This window comes from Pelophylax lessonae (genome assembly GCF_965119305.1).
Source record: "Pelophylax lessonae genome assembly, chromosome: 2".
In the NCBI taxonomy this organism is placed as follows: Eukaryota; Metazoa; Chordata; class Amphibia; order Anura; family Ranidae; genus Pelophylax; species Pelophylax lessonae.
Window position 1 is genome coordinate 722,442,467 of NC_138769.1, and position 14,064 is coordinate 722,456,530.

General features: G+C 49.4%; 1 protein-coding gene across 1 annotated transcript in view; it reads left to right on the forward strand.

Annotated features, from left to right (window-relative positions):
• Positions 1 to 13,783, forward strand: part of LOC309548290 (uncharacterized protein) — a gene marked incomplete at both ends in the record, with an annotated part of 45,747 nt that extends 31,964 nt beyond the window's left edge. Inside the window, 2 exons of the mRNA XM_082248230.1 lie at positions 12,405 to 12,540; positions 13,445 to 13,783. Of these exons, the coding sequence (XP_082104356.1) occupies positions 12,405 to 12,540; positions 13,445 to 13,783 (475 nt within the window). The remainder of the gene's footprint in view (positions 1 to 12,404; positions 12,541 to 13,444) is intronic.
• Positions 13,784 to 14,064: the final 281 nt, after the last annotated feature.

A 14,064-nucleotide genomic window follows, 5' to 3' on the forward strand; every position in this document is an offset into this window, starting at 1 on the left:
TCTCCCCCCCCCCCCACCTTAATGACCAAGTGATTTTCTCTATCGTTCATCGACAGACGCAGCTCTGCTTAATCATAGACTAACGGGTTATGCTCCTCCCACTAGCGATAGGCACTAGGCGGAAAAAAAGGCTTGTCCACGCCTTCAGGGGCTGTCCATGCAGGCATAACCCCCCCCCCCCAGGCTCTGCGATACTCAAACAGTTTTGTTGCAAGCAGTGACAGAAAAAGACCCCATAAATCAAAAGTAGAGGGGAGGGTGCTGCGTCTGTCAATGAACTTCAGAGAAAAGGATTTTACGTTAAGTTCTTACAAAAATCCAGTTTTCTGTATCGTTCATCGACAGACGCAGCTCTGCTTAATCGTAGACTATAGGTTTATGCTCCTCCCACTAGGAATAGGTCCTAGGCGGAAAAAAGGCTTGTCCACGCCTAAAGGGGCTGTCCCAGCAGGCATAACCCCCCAGGCTCTGCGATACTCAAACAGTTTTGTTGCAAGCAGTGACAGAAAAAGACCCCATAAATCAAAAGTAGAGGGACGGTGCTGCGTCTGTCAATGAACTTCAGAGAAAAGGATTTTACGTTAAGTTCTTACAAAAATCCAGTTTTCTCTATCGTTCATCGACATACGCAGCTCTCCTTAATCATAGACTCATAGGGATTTCCAAAAGCAGTCAAAACATGGAGGGATGGATGGCCAAACGTAGCCAACCAGGAACAACTGGATCAACAGGATCTCCCCCGAAACATAGTTTTGTTCTGCCTTAGTGACAGGGATCGCAGGCTGCAGTTTAAGAGAGAGCCCCCTTTTTTTGGTTTCTCTTTGAGGGTTCGTTGTTTCGGGGGAGATCCTGTTGTTCCTGGTTGGTTACTGTACCCAAATGAAATTTTTATAATTTCTTTCACACAAATAGAGCCGGGTTTTTTTTTTTTTTTTACTAAAAAGGAAAAAAAGCAGAAAAAAAAAAGACAGAAAATTTTGAAGAAAAAAAAGTTTTTCTTATTTTCTGACAGTAAATTTTGTAAATAAGTAATTTTTCTCCTTCACTGGTGTGCGCTGATGAGGTGGCACTGATGGGCTGCACTGATGGGCGGCACTGATGAGGAGGCACTAATATGCTGCACTGATGAGGTGGCACTGATGAGGAGGCACTAATATGCTGCACTGATGAGGTGGCACTGATGAGGAGGCACTAATATGCTGCACTGATGAGGTGGCACTGATGAGGAGGCACTAATATGCTGCACTGATGAGGAGGCACTAATATGCTGCACTGATGAGGTGGCACTAATGAAGAGGCACTAATATGCTGCACTGATGAGGTGGCACTGATGAGGCACTAATATGCTGCACTGATGAGGTGGCACTGATGAGGAGGCACTAATATGCTGCACTGATGAGGTGGCACTAATATGCGGCACTGATAGGCGGCACTGATGAGCAGCACTGAGAGATGGCACTGACGGGTGGCACTGATGGGCGGCACTGACGGGCAGCACTGATGGGCAATGACGGGCAGTATTGACGGGCGTCACTGATGGGCAGCACAGAGGAGCAGGCACTGATGGGCAGCACAGATGAGCAGGCACTAATGGGCACTGACTGGCAGCACTGTGGGCACTGATTGAGTTCAGTCTGGGCACTAAATGTAGGCACTGATGGGCACTGACTGGCAGCACTGTGGGCACTGATGGGCTTGTTAGGGTGACTTTTGGGCACTGTTTTAACTTTACTGTAACCAGGGCACTGATGATCAGTGCCCTGATTACCTGTCCTAGACTCCCCGTTGAGGCGGAGCCGCTGATTGGCTCTCCTCACCACACACTCTGACAGTGTGAGGCGAGGAGAGCCGATAAATGGCACTTCCTGATTTACATGTGACCGGCTGTGATTGGACACAGCCGGTCACATGGGTAAAGAGCCACTTCATTGGCTCTTTACCAAGATCAGGGTCAGGTTGTTAATGACTTGGTTCCTAGGACAAGGCGCGGCCGCACTGTGTTTGCTCCGCAAGAGTGCACGTTTTGCGGCGCCGTCCTCTGATGTTCTAGAACGAGAGCCGCACCGCTCCACTGTCATTTGACGGTGGGCAGGCGGCAAGTGGTTAATGAGTATTTAAACCTATAAATAAAAATGTATTATACTTTAGCTTATCATTGGTAATGTGCTGGCTGCATTAGTTTTCCTTTATCTTTGGTTGGGGGCCCGTGGAACCCAGCTTACCTTAGAGAGGTTGGGAAATCCCTCTCTCAGCTCCCTAGGCCCCTCCTATGTGTAAGTCACCCTGTGTATTAAGGGGACACAGGGTGACCAAGGAAATGATGGGCCGCAACTTAATGGACGCTGAGAATATGGTTTGGATTACTTCAAATGGGACAGTATTATTTATAAACCAGTAATCTCAAGAAATATATGGAGACTATTCCTGTTTGATTCTGAACATATTCATTGAAAGAGCTGAACACATTGGCCTCTGTTCCATGTTCTTCAATGTAAGAGACGGACAGTCTGTTACTGGTGGTCTCCTGCTATTGTCTGTGTATTAACCACTTTACCACCGGAGGATTTTGCTGTCTTACGTCTTGGCCACTTTGACAATTTTGAAAAAATAACAATATTTTTAACATTTTTTTATATGAAATTCCCCCCCAAAAAAATGTAAAAATCAAATTTTTTTTTAAATTTTTGGCTAATTTGTTTCATGCTACCTATGTTTGGTAAAAAAAAATCACAATAAGTGTATTTTGATTGGTTTGCGCAAAAGTTATTGCGTTTACTAACAAAGGGAAAGATTTCTGTCATTTTTGGTGTTTTTTTTTAACGCGTAATGGCGGCGATCTGCGATTTTTTTTTTTTTTCTTGCGGGACTGCGACATTGCGGTGGACAGATCGGACCCTTGACTGACATTTTTGACACTTTTGGGGGTACCAGTGACATTACTGCAGTAATCAGTGCTATATATATGCACTGTTACTGTAAAAATGACACTGTCAGGGAAAGGGTTAATTTTATTGGAGAGGGAGGGGTTAATGTATGCCTGGTGCTTACTAACGTGTGTGGGGGGAGGGACACAAGGACAGATCGCAGGTTCAGCTATGCTGAACCCTGCAATCTGTCACTGCCTGTCACTTAGGAGATCCGCCCGCTCTGTTTACACAAGGGGGCGGATCTCCACACTCTATTCCCCGATGATCGGGGAAGAGCAGCGGCGATCGCCGCCGCTCCTCCCCTGGCCCGACTCCCGCTGTGACTGAATACAGCAGGAGCGAGCCTCCGGCGGCACGCGTGCGCCGCCGAGAAAGGGGAGTGTCTGGCGACGTAGGTCTACGTTGCCAGACGATAACGAACCACTTTGCCGCAGTACGCTCAACGTGAGCAGACGGCAAGTGGTTAAGGTGTGATGTATTTTCTGTTAGGGTCCTTTCACGCGGGCGTTCCGTATGCCCGTTTTTTCATCCATCCCTTTTGCAGATGAAAAACAGACATAATGTATGTCTAAGGGCTAGCTGATGTTAGCGGATGACCATCCGCTGACATACATTTTGCATCCGTTCCGTTAAGTTCCATTTTTTGCAACGCAAGAGAACCCTATTTTTCTTCCGTTTTAAAAACGGAACGGACGCAAAAACGGATGTCAGTGGATGGTCATCCGCTAACGTCTGCTAGCCCATAGACATACACATTATGTCCGTCTTTTATTCGCAAACGGATGAATGAAAAACGGACATACGGAACGGACCCTACAAAAGTGACATCCGTGTCCGTTTAAAAAAAAAAAAAAAGGTAACTGAGCGGAAAAAAAAAACGGAGCTGACCATTTGAAAGGACCCTTTACCGGTTGCCGACCGCCGCACGACTATATACGACTATATACGGCGGCGGTCAGCCCCGGCCAGGCAAAGTGACGTATATATACGTCACTAGCCCGTCGCTTCCTTATGAGCCAATAGCGGGCGAGCGTGCGCCCACCCCGGCTCATTCCCTGGGAAGTCAGTGCGTGTTACCGGCGGACCCGATGTCTGCCGGTCACTCGCGATCGTCCGCCGTGAAGGGAGAAAGGCAGGCGGCTGATGTAAACAAGCCGCCTGTCATTCTCCCCTGTGTAGGAATGGTGATCATACGGTTCTACTATGTAGGACCGTTGATCACTGTTCCTACACTAGTAGCCATGTCCAATCACAGTAAGAAGCAAGCCCCTAGGGACACACTTAACCCCTCCTTCCCCAATAAAGTTAACCCCTTCCCTGCCAGTGTAATTTTGCAGTAACAGTGCATATGTATAGCACTGATTACTGTAGTAATGTCACTGGTAACCCCAAAAGTGTAAAAAATGTCAGTCAAGGATCTGATCTGTCCCCCGCAATGTCGCAGTCCCGCAAAACAAATCGCAGATCGCCGCCATTACGCGTTAAAAAAAAAACACCAAAAATGACAAAAATCTTTCCCTTAGTAAACGCGATAACTTTTGCGCAAACCAATCAAAATAGGCTTTTTGCGATTTTTTTTTTTTTTTACCAAACATATGTAGCAGAAAACAAATTGGCCAAAAATGTTAAAAAAATTTGATTTCTCTTACGTCCTCCGACAGTCGCCGCCTCCTCTAAGTCCTCACTGATGGGTATTGTCATCTGCTCCGCAGGAGTAGCTAGGCATATAGACTTAGTTAAAAACAAAAGGCATTTGCATGTATACACCCCTGGGGGCTGTCCCATCTGGTCAATACCCCCCTGCAGTGACCACTCCCAACTCAGTTTTAATTAGCCTAGCATCAGGAGTAGTTAGGCTTTCCCTGTGCTGGGGCTTCGGTCTCAGCCTATCTTATTTTTTATTTGATTTTCTTGAAAAATGTCAGTTTTTCTTTCTTTACTAGCTGTTTATTTTGTCAGCTTTAGTTTTTAGTCGACTCTTCGGACGAAGATGGACATGCGGTGCTGGGATTCGGACTGGCCGCCCTGGTTCTCCAGGGCACAGAGGGTCAGATGGACTCCCAGCCCGCCATCGAGCGTTCAGCTATGGTTCGCCCTGGCACTATGAATGACCCATCCCTGTTCGCAGCAGGGATGCAGCTGTGAGGTGGCTACCTCACTGGACGCATCTGCGTATCAGCAGTGCAATGTCCCTGGCAAACGGCATTCCCTGTCAGATGAGGACAGCGGCTTTCCGTTCTTTGAGGCTCCCCCACGCCATCGGGTACAGGTAAGTACTTCTGTGTGGGGCCTCTGTGTGGGGTGGCAGTCCTGGTTGCTGTGTGTTCCCCATGTCTGTACCTTGTGTGACTCCCTGCTGCGATCCCTGCGGGGATCGCTTGTACATGCGCTGCGGCGCTGTGTGTGTTTGTGGGTCCCCTTCCCTGGGTCACTTCGGTGTTTGGGGGTGCAGACTGTGTATGGACCGCGACGGGGTGACACCGCGCGGTCCGCCATTTTTTATTACACCGGGCAGGCATGTGAGCTTCTCTGTGGGCTATATAACATGCTGATTTGGCGCCATTCGCCGCCATATTTGCGATGACCGAGCGCTCGGGTCGGCCGCATGTCGGCGGCCATTTTGGTGGAGTCTCCCATTCGTTTCTATGGGGCGGCCATTTTCCCTGGGTCATGCAGCAGATTAGTTCAGCCTACTTTTGCAGCACTTCCTCTTTCTCTTACGTCCTCCGACAGTCGCCGCCCCTTCATAATCTTCACCAATGGGTATTGACCTTTGCTCCGTAGGAGTAGCTAGGCAACAAGATTTGTTAATACAAAAGCTTTTAGCATAATCACACCCCTAGGGGGCGGTCCCCTCAGTCAATACCTCCCTGCTTCCAGCATCCTCAACTCAGTTTGATCTTGCCTAGCTTAGGAGTTAGCTGGCTGTTCCTGTGCTGGGGCTTTCAGTCTCAGCCTTCTATCCTTTTTTGATTTTATTTCAAAGTATTTTTCTCTTTCTTTTACTTAGTTGTTATTTTATCAGCCTTAGTTTAGGTTTCTTCGGATGAAGATGATTATGCGGAGCTGGGTCTCGGACTGGCCGCCCTGGATCCCAGGTTCCCCAGCCTGCCATCGAGCGTTCAGCTTAGGTTTTACCCTGGCATATTGAACGACCCATCCCTGTTCGCTGCAGGGATGCTGCCTGTGAGGTGGCTACCTCACTGGACGCCATTTTTGCGGTTTTGCACTGCAGTCCACTGCGTCCTGGCTGCGACACTCCCTGTCATCAGAATAGCGGTTTGTTCGCTGGAGACGGCTCCCCACGCCATCCGGTACGGTAAGCACCTTTCTGTGTGGGGACCTTCTGTGTGGGTGTCAGTCTGTGGCTGTGTAGTACCCCCCATGTCTGTGTAACTGCGGGCTCCCTGTCTGATCCCTGTGTGGCTATACTGCCTGTGGGCTGTGAGGGGGGGCCATCCTGCTCTGCTGTGAATATGCTCTGGGTGCAGTTAAAATTATGTGAAGACATGTGTGTGTGCGGCGGTCGCTGCGGCGATCCGCCATTTTTTTTCTTTGCCTATATGCTGTGGCCGGCCCTGCCTCTGTGCAGCGCCGTGTTTTGGCGCCATTCGCCGCCATTTTGGTGGGCGGTGCTCGGCCGAGCACATGTCGGCGCCATTTTACTGTAGCCTTCTCCTCCGGCCGAGCGGCCATTTTGCCAGAGCCTTCATAGGCGATATGAGTCAGGCAGCATTGCATCACTTCCCTTTCTCTGGGAACAGCGATCGGTAGCAGCAGTCTGGTGTGCTCTCTCCAGGTTTTTACATTCTTGTCCTGTCATTTCTTGCTCAGTGTGTTCTGTCCCTGTGGGATCGGTGCATACAGCGGTGTGCGGTGAGCTGCGCTCGCCGTGATTTAAAGGGCCAGTACCTTTAGTGCTTTTCTGTGTTGAGGCATGGACGCTCAGGATAGCAAGTTTCCCCCCCCCCGCCCTGGTGGGGGACCAGGGGGCTGCTGCACTCCCCGATGGGGCCGATCTGACTGCTGTGGTGTTTTCCTTGGTACCTTGGTATCTCAGGTACAATATGCTGATGGCTGAACGATCCGCATACAGGGTCGGGGGCTCATCTCTGGACCTTATGGGGTCTGTGGGGGAGGCTGAGGTAGAAGGGGTTGATACTTCTCCCCCTGGCTCGCCTGAAGAGCTTGCACTCATGGATGAGTTGATTACTTCTATCGGAGAAACACTGCATCTGCAGGATGAACCATGTCCTCCTGCTCTGATGTCCTCTTATGGGACGCCAAGGAAACGCAAATCAGCGCAGGTTTTCCCTGCCCTGCGGAATTTCATTGCGCTGTTGATGAGCAATGGCGCAATTTAGAAAAGCTCTTTACTGTGTCAAATAGGTTCATACTACGTTATCCTTTTGCGCCCTCCACCGATGAGCGTTGGTGTGTGCCGCCTCAGGTGTATCACGCGGTGGCCGTTTTGAATAAGTCTACTGCGATTCCTGCTGAGGATACCCCGGTGTTCCGGGACCCTAGGGACAGGGGATTGGAGTCCCTTGCCCGTCATGCCTATATGGTTGCTGGTTCTATGCTGAAGCCTATTTTCGCTTCCATTATGGCGGCCCAAGCTATTGGGGATTGGACGCCGGTGCTCCGGCGCACCCTAGTGGCTAATTCAGCTCCGCCGACCACATTGGCTATGGTGGATAAAATTCATCAAGGTGTCATGTATTTGTGTGATGCGGACTTGGATTTGGTCCCCTTGGCGGCGCACCTATCCAGTGTAGCGGTGTTGAACCGTTGCCTGATATGGCTGAAGAGTTGGTCGGTTGACCAAACTTCTCGCAAGACGCTGGCTGATTTTCCCTACGCGGGATCTCGCCTTTTTGGTGAGGCTTTGGATACTCTGATTAAGGGAGTTTCCGGGGGTAAGAGCACTCTCTTACCCCACACTCACAAGAATAAGTATTTTCGCGGTAAAAGGAATTCCTCGTTTAGACCCGCTCAGGGGTCCTTTCATGCCTTTCGGTCGCAATCCAAAGGCAAGCCTTTCAAAGGCCGGGGCTCCCAGAAGAAGCCGTGGGCGGGTAAGCAGAAGTCTGGCCAGTCCGGTTCCGCTTCCCACGCCAATTCAGCCTGAAGGGGCGCCCTCACCCACTTCAGGGGTGGGGGGACGTTTGCGCGGTTTTCTACAACTCTGGTTGGGCCGCATTCGGGACAGATGGGTTCAGGAAATCGTTCGATCTGATTACAAGTTCGAGTTTCTCTCTAGGCCGGCGGGCAGATTTTTTCCCTCAAATCTTCAGCTGTCTCCGGAGCGCTTGCAGGATATGCACCTGGCGGTGCGGGACCTGCGGGCCCAAGGAGTGGTGGTTCCGGTGCCTCTTCGGGACAGATTTCAGGGGTTTTACAGTAAACCCCCCTCCATTGCGGGGGTTACGTTCCGGACCCAGCCGCGAAAAGTGAAATTCCGCGAAATAGAAAAACCCTATTAAAATGCATTGTAGGCATGATTTTTTTACTGTCACTGTACGTGTAGAAGCATTTTAAGGTCTTTAAACACACTTTTAAAACAATAGAAACTCATTTAAACACATAAAAGATACTTAGAGACAGAGCAAGAGCTATGAAAAACACAAAAATCTTTCATTTTTAATGATTTATATAGTAAAATAACATTACAAAAAAAAAACGCGAATTACCGGGACCGCAAAAACTGAACCGCGATGTAGCGGGGGATTACTGTACTCCAATCTGTTCACTGTGCCCAGAAAGGAGGGCAAGGTGCGTCCTATTCTGGACTTAAAAGCTCTGAACCACCTTGTGCGGGTTCGCAAGTTCCGCATGGAATCCCTGCGCTCGGTGGTGGCTGCCCTGGTTCCGGGGGAATTCATGGCCTCCGTCGATTTGAAGGATGCGTACCTTCACATTCCCATTTTCGAGGGTCACCAGAAGTACCTTCGATTCGCCATTGCGGAGGTTCACTACCAACTCGTGGCGTTACCTTTCGGTCTCGCTTCGGCTCCGCGGATTTTCACCAAGGTGCTAGCGCAGGTCCTGGCTCTATTGCGAGCTCAGGGCATCTCTGTCTTGGGGTATCTGGACGATATCCTGCTTCGGTCTGCTGCCAGTCAGGACCTGGTAACCGACCTGTCCACCACGATGCAGACTCTGCAGGAGTTCGGTTGGACAATAAACATTACGAAATCGACTCTGTGTCCGTCGGTTCGTCTTCCCTACCTGGGGATGATTCTGGACTCTGTTCAAGCGAGGGTCTTCCTGCCGGAAGCCAAGCTCAGGACGCTTCAGGACGAGGTCAGGTCTCTCCGGACATGCATGAGCTGTCTGGGTTTGATGGTCTTGGCTTTCGAGGCGATTCCCTTTGCCCAGTTTCACACGCTGGGTCTTCAAGCGGAGATTCTGGCCGAGTGGGACGGGCGACCGCAATCTCTGGATCTCATTGAGCAATCGCTCCAGAAGGGATCTTCTGTGGTGGCTCCAGTCCCCGGCGGTGTCGGGGAGCAAGTCTTTTCGTCCATTTTTGTGGACGGTGATCACCACGGATGCCAGCTTGTCGGGCTGGGGTGGTGTTCTGGGCGTTCTGTCCGCCCAGGGAACTTGGTCGGAGGAGGAGTCTTCTCTTCTGATCAACATTCTGGAATTGAGAGCGATAAAGCTTTGCCTTCTGCGATGGTCGGAACGGCTTCGGGGCCGTCCGGTTCGGGTTCAGACGGACAATGCCACGGCGGTGGCCTACATCAACCATCAAGGGGGCACCAGGAGTGCCCGAGCGGCTCGGGAGGTGGCCGACATTCTGTCGTGGGCCGAGACGCATGTCCCGGCGATATCGGCAGTTCACATTCCAGGGGTGGAGACCTGGCAGGCAGACTATCTGAGTCGCCAGACCCTGGACCAGGGAGTATGGTCCCTTCACCCGGATGTCTTCCAGATGTTGTGCGCGAAGTGGGGTCTTCCGGATGTGGACCTGTTCGCGTCTCGTCTAAACAACAAGGTGGAAAGGTTCGTGGCAAGAACGTGCGATCCTCGGGCGGACGCCTCGGACGCGTTAGTGGCGCCATGGCATCAGTATCGTCTGATGTATGCCTTTCCCCCGATTCAGCTGTTTTCCAGGTTCCTTCGCAGGCTAACCTCGGAACCGCACACGGTGATTCTTGTGGCCCTGGACTGGCCTCGCCGGTCTTGGTACGCGGCCCTCGTCAATCTGGCAGTCGACGCTCCGTGGCGTCTGCCACTTCGAGACGACCTTCTGTCTCAAGGGCCGATCTTCCATCCTGTTTTACAGTCGCTGGCTTTGACGGCCTGGCTGTTAAAAGCCAGGTCCTGAAGGATAGGGGGTCTCCCTCCTGAGGTCATTCCCACCTTGATTAAGGCTGGAAAAGCCTCTTCCGGTAAAATTTACTACCGTACTTGGAAAGCGTACTTTGCCTGGTGTGAGTCTCGGGGGCATTCCCCCCGCTCATACTCGGTGTCGAGAGTGTTGGCTTTCCTCCAAACTGGCGTGGATCAGCGTTTGGCGCTGGCCACGATTAAGGGTCAGATTTCTGCGCTGGCCATTCTTTTCCAATGCCCTGTGGCGTCTAATTCCTTGATTCGCACCTTTGTTCAGGGGGTGCGTCATTTGGTTCCTCCTAGGAGGGAACCTTTACCTCCATGGGACTTGAACCTTGTTCTGTCCATGTTACAACAAGCTCCTTTTGAAGAGATCAGGGAGATCTTGTTGTCTCTGTTGTCCAAAAAGGTTGCCTTTTTGGTGGCGATCACTTCGGCTCGCAGGGTGTCGGAGCTGGCGGCCTTGTCCTGCAGCTCTCCCTACTTGGTGATTCACTTGGCTAAGGTGGTCTTACGACCTAACCCTTCTTTTCTTCCATAAAGGATCTCGGAGTTTCACCTTAATGAGGACATTGTCTTGCTTTGCGCGAAGCCTAGGCATCCGAAGGAAGTTGCCTTGCATTCCTTGGATGTTGTTCGGGCGATCAGGGTTTACCTGTCATCGACTAAATCCTTTCACAAGTCGGATTCCCTATTCGTCCTTCCTGAGGGACCTCGGAAGGGCATGGCGGCGTCGGCTGCGACCATGGCCAAATGGATCAGACAGACCATTGAGCAAGCTTATGCTTTGAAGGGGAAGGTTCCTCCCTTCCCTGTGAAGGCGCACTCTACCAGATCTCTGAGTACGTCTTGGGCCTGTCATCATCGGGCTTCTGTGGCCCAGGTGTGTAAGGCGGCGACTTGGTCGTCCGTTCACACTTTTTCCAAATTTTACAAAGTGGATGTTCAGGCATCGGCTGATGCTTCCTTTGGCCGTATAGTTCTCAGTGCGTCAGTGCCTTAGGGACCCTTGTTTTTGGGCCCTTGGCTGTTGGGGTGTTTTACCCCTGGGTTACTTGTTCCTTCCTGGGTTGTTGCTCCTGTTGAGCACGTTTTCCTGTTGCCCAGTTGGTTCTCTTACTGTGATAAGGTTCCTTTCTCTGATGTGGGTACTGCGTTGCTTTATGCGTGGCTGCGTTTCCCACCCCTCATGTCTACACTGCTCTGGGACGTCCCATTGGTGAAGATTATGAAGGGGCGGCGACTGTCGGAGGACAAAAGAGAAAACGGAATTTTTGTAAAATCTTACAGTCGCCGCCCCCGCCCCTCTTTTTGGGGTTTGTTTATGTACTCTACTGCTATGCTACCAAACTGAGTTGAGGATGCTGGAAGCAGGGAGGTATTGACTGAGGGGACCGCCCCCTAGGGGTGTGATTATGCTAAAAGCTTTTGTATTAACAAATCTTGTTGCCTAGCTACTCCTACGGAGAAAAGGTCAATACCCATTGGTGAAGATTATGAAGGGGCGGCGACTGTCGGAGGACTCAGAGAAAGGAATTTTACGGTAAGATTTTACAAAAATTCCGTTTTTTATTGAATTTAGAGCATGGGGAGCTGGGTGGGATTTTGGGTCTTTTTTTTATTTTGAAGGTAGGATTTTTTTATTTAGGTAGGTGTGTGTGTTATTTTTTTTTTCTAATATAAAAGGTGTCTTTTTGGGTGTATTTGGGGGCTTTTTTATTTAGAGGGTAGGGTTATTTGTGGTGTCATTTATTTATAATAATTTTTTCTCTTTAGGTAGATGAGTGTTTTTTTTATATATATATATGTATTTAGTTGTTTGTTTGTTTTTTTTTTTTTTTAGAAGGTGAGGTTTTCTATGTAGCCAGCGCCTTTTTATTTGGAGGGTGGGGTTTTTCAATGTATGTATTTTTTTTATTTTATTTTTTTTTTTGTTTTTTAAAAGGGTGAGGATTTTATCTATTTTACCCCTTTTTTGGTGGTTTTTTTTTGAATGATGTATTTATTTTTTTTTTTAGAGGGTGATGTTTTTTTATGTAATTAGCCCCTTTTTAGTTGTAGTTTAGGTTTTTTGATGGATTTCATTTTTTGCTCTGTTTTTAGGCATTTTTTATACGATCACTGCCCTCTCCCCAGGTACGCTCATACCTCACATGTGATTGGAGATAAGTTGCTTCTGGTAGGAGGAGTTTGGATTCACAGACGAGGTGTACCAGGGCTGGCTGTGGTCGATCTGAAGACCGGACAAGTCAGCGAATTTCAACTTAACACTGTGAGTATGTGACTGAGGGCAACCATCCTTCCACAAAATACACACACATAACACCTTCCCCATAACCCTCTACTGTTTGCCTCCTTTCATTCTCACCCTTCCAAATACACCTTGTAACAGATCAACCGGCACCCCGACTGGGTACCTCCATTGACGGATGCTCCTAGTGCTTCCCGAGGGCTCCAAGCACTCCACCAGACACCATTACCACCTCAGATCCCACGAACCGCCGCAGCTTGGTTGGGGTCTCGCCATCTCCTACCCACCCTGGACCTACGACAAGGCTCCAGGTTCCAGTGGGTGAACCTCTTTCCCCAGAGAGTGAAGCAGGAACAGGAACAAGCTCTTACAAGAGCTTAGTGATTATTCAAGGGAGTATGAAGAGCACAGCAATCCCTTGTAGCAGATTCCCCCAAACATGAGTCGAGACTTTATGAAGGGGTAAAAATTGACTGTTTATTCAAACACATGCACAAAGATATATACACTGTAGGACAATCCCCCCTCCCCTCTAGCAGCCAATCCACATACACATGTACATCCCATAATTAGTTTATCTTAAGGCAGACAGAAACAATAGAAAAATGGAATACAGGCACTTGTCAATAACAAACCTCACCCCATCTCACTATCTAGCAAGGGTCTGAGACACTCCTGCAATATTCTAGCAATCTGAATAGTCAAACCATTCATCTTTCTACATTTCCTGAGAGATATTGCTGACAAATTTTACTGTCCCATCTGAAGCCATCCAAACCATTAATTATCTGTCCTTTACTCCCAGTGACGGTGAGCACTGTCACACGCCTTGACCCCTTTACCCTCCTCACCCCCTCTCCCCTAAGACTCCTCTGTCTGACATCTTTTATAGGTTTTCATTGTAACACTGTCTTTTTGCTCCCAGGCTTCGTTGACATGGCCGCTAATGCTTCATGGTCACAGTTCTGTTCTTCTTCAAGATTCAAAGCAGATTGTTATTCTGGGCGGAGGTGGAACCTGCTTCTCATTTGGGACTCATCTTAATGCTCATCCTGTAGTGGTGAATCTGAGCTCTGAGCTAAGTCTGACCATCTCACCAGGCCTTGGTGCAGATGGGCTGGCAGGTCTGAAAAGTGTGCTGATGTCCTCAAGCCGAAATCTACCGACTGCACAGGCATGTGATGGTTATACAAGACTGCCAGAGGTTCCTGGGTTAAGAAGAGGGAGTTTGGAGGAGTCGAGATCTGGCTATCGGTTCGTTTAAATGCTGGAGACTGACCAGCCTCAACTGAAAAGGGGGGCATCCCTGAGACAAGAAAGTCCACTTTTTGGCCTTTTTCCCAACTTGTTTCTCACGTTATCAGGGCGCTGTTAGGACATTAGGTTTTCTCTAAGCCTGGGTATATAGTAAAATATGTAATTATCGTCCAATCAAGGGAAATAGGAAGTCTTAAACCTTTGGGCTATACTGCCACCAACAGAAGGATTCAGCAATTGCGAAAAAATAAAATGTATGCCAGCTTTGGATAACCTCTCTGTAACTAG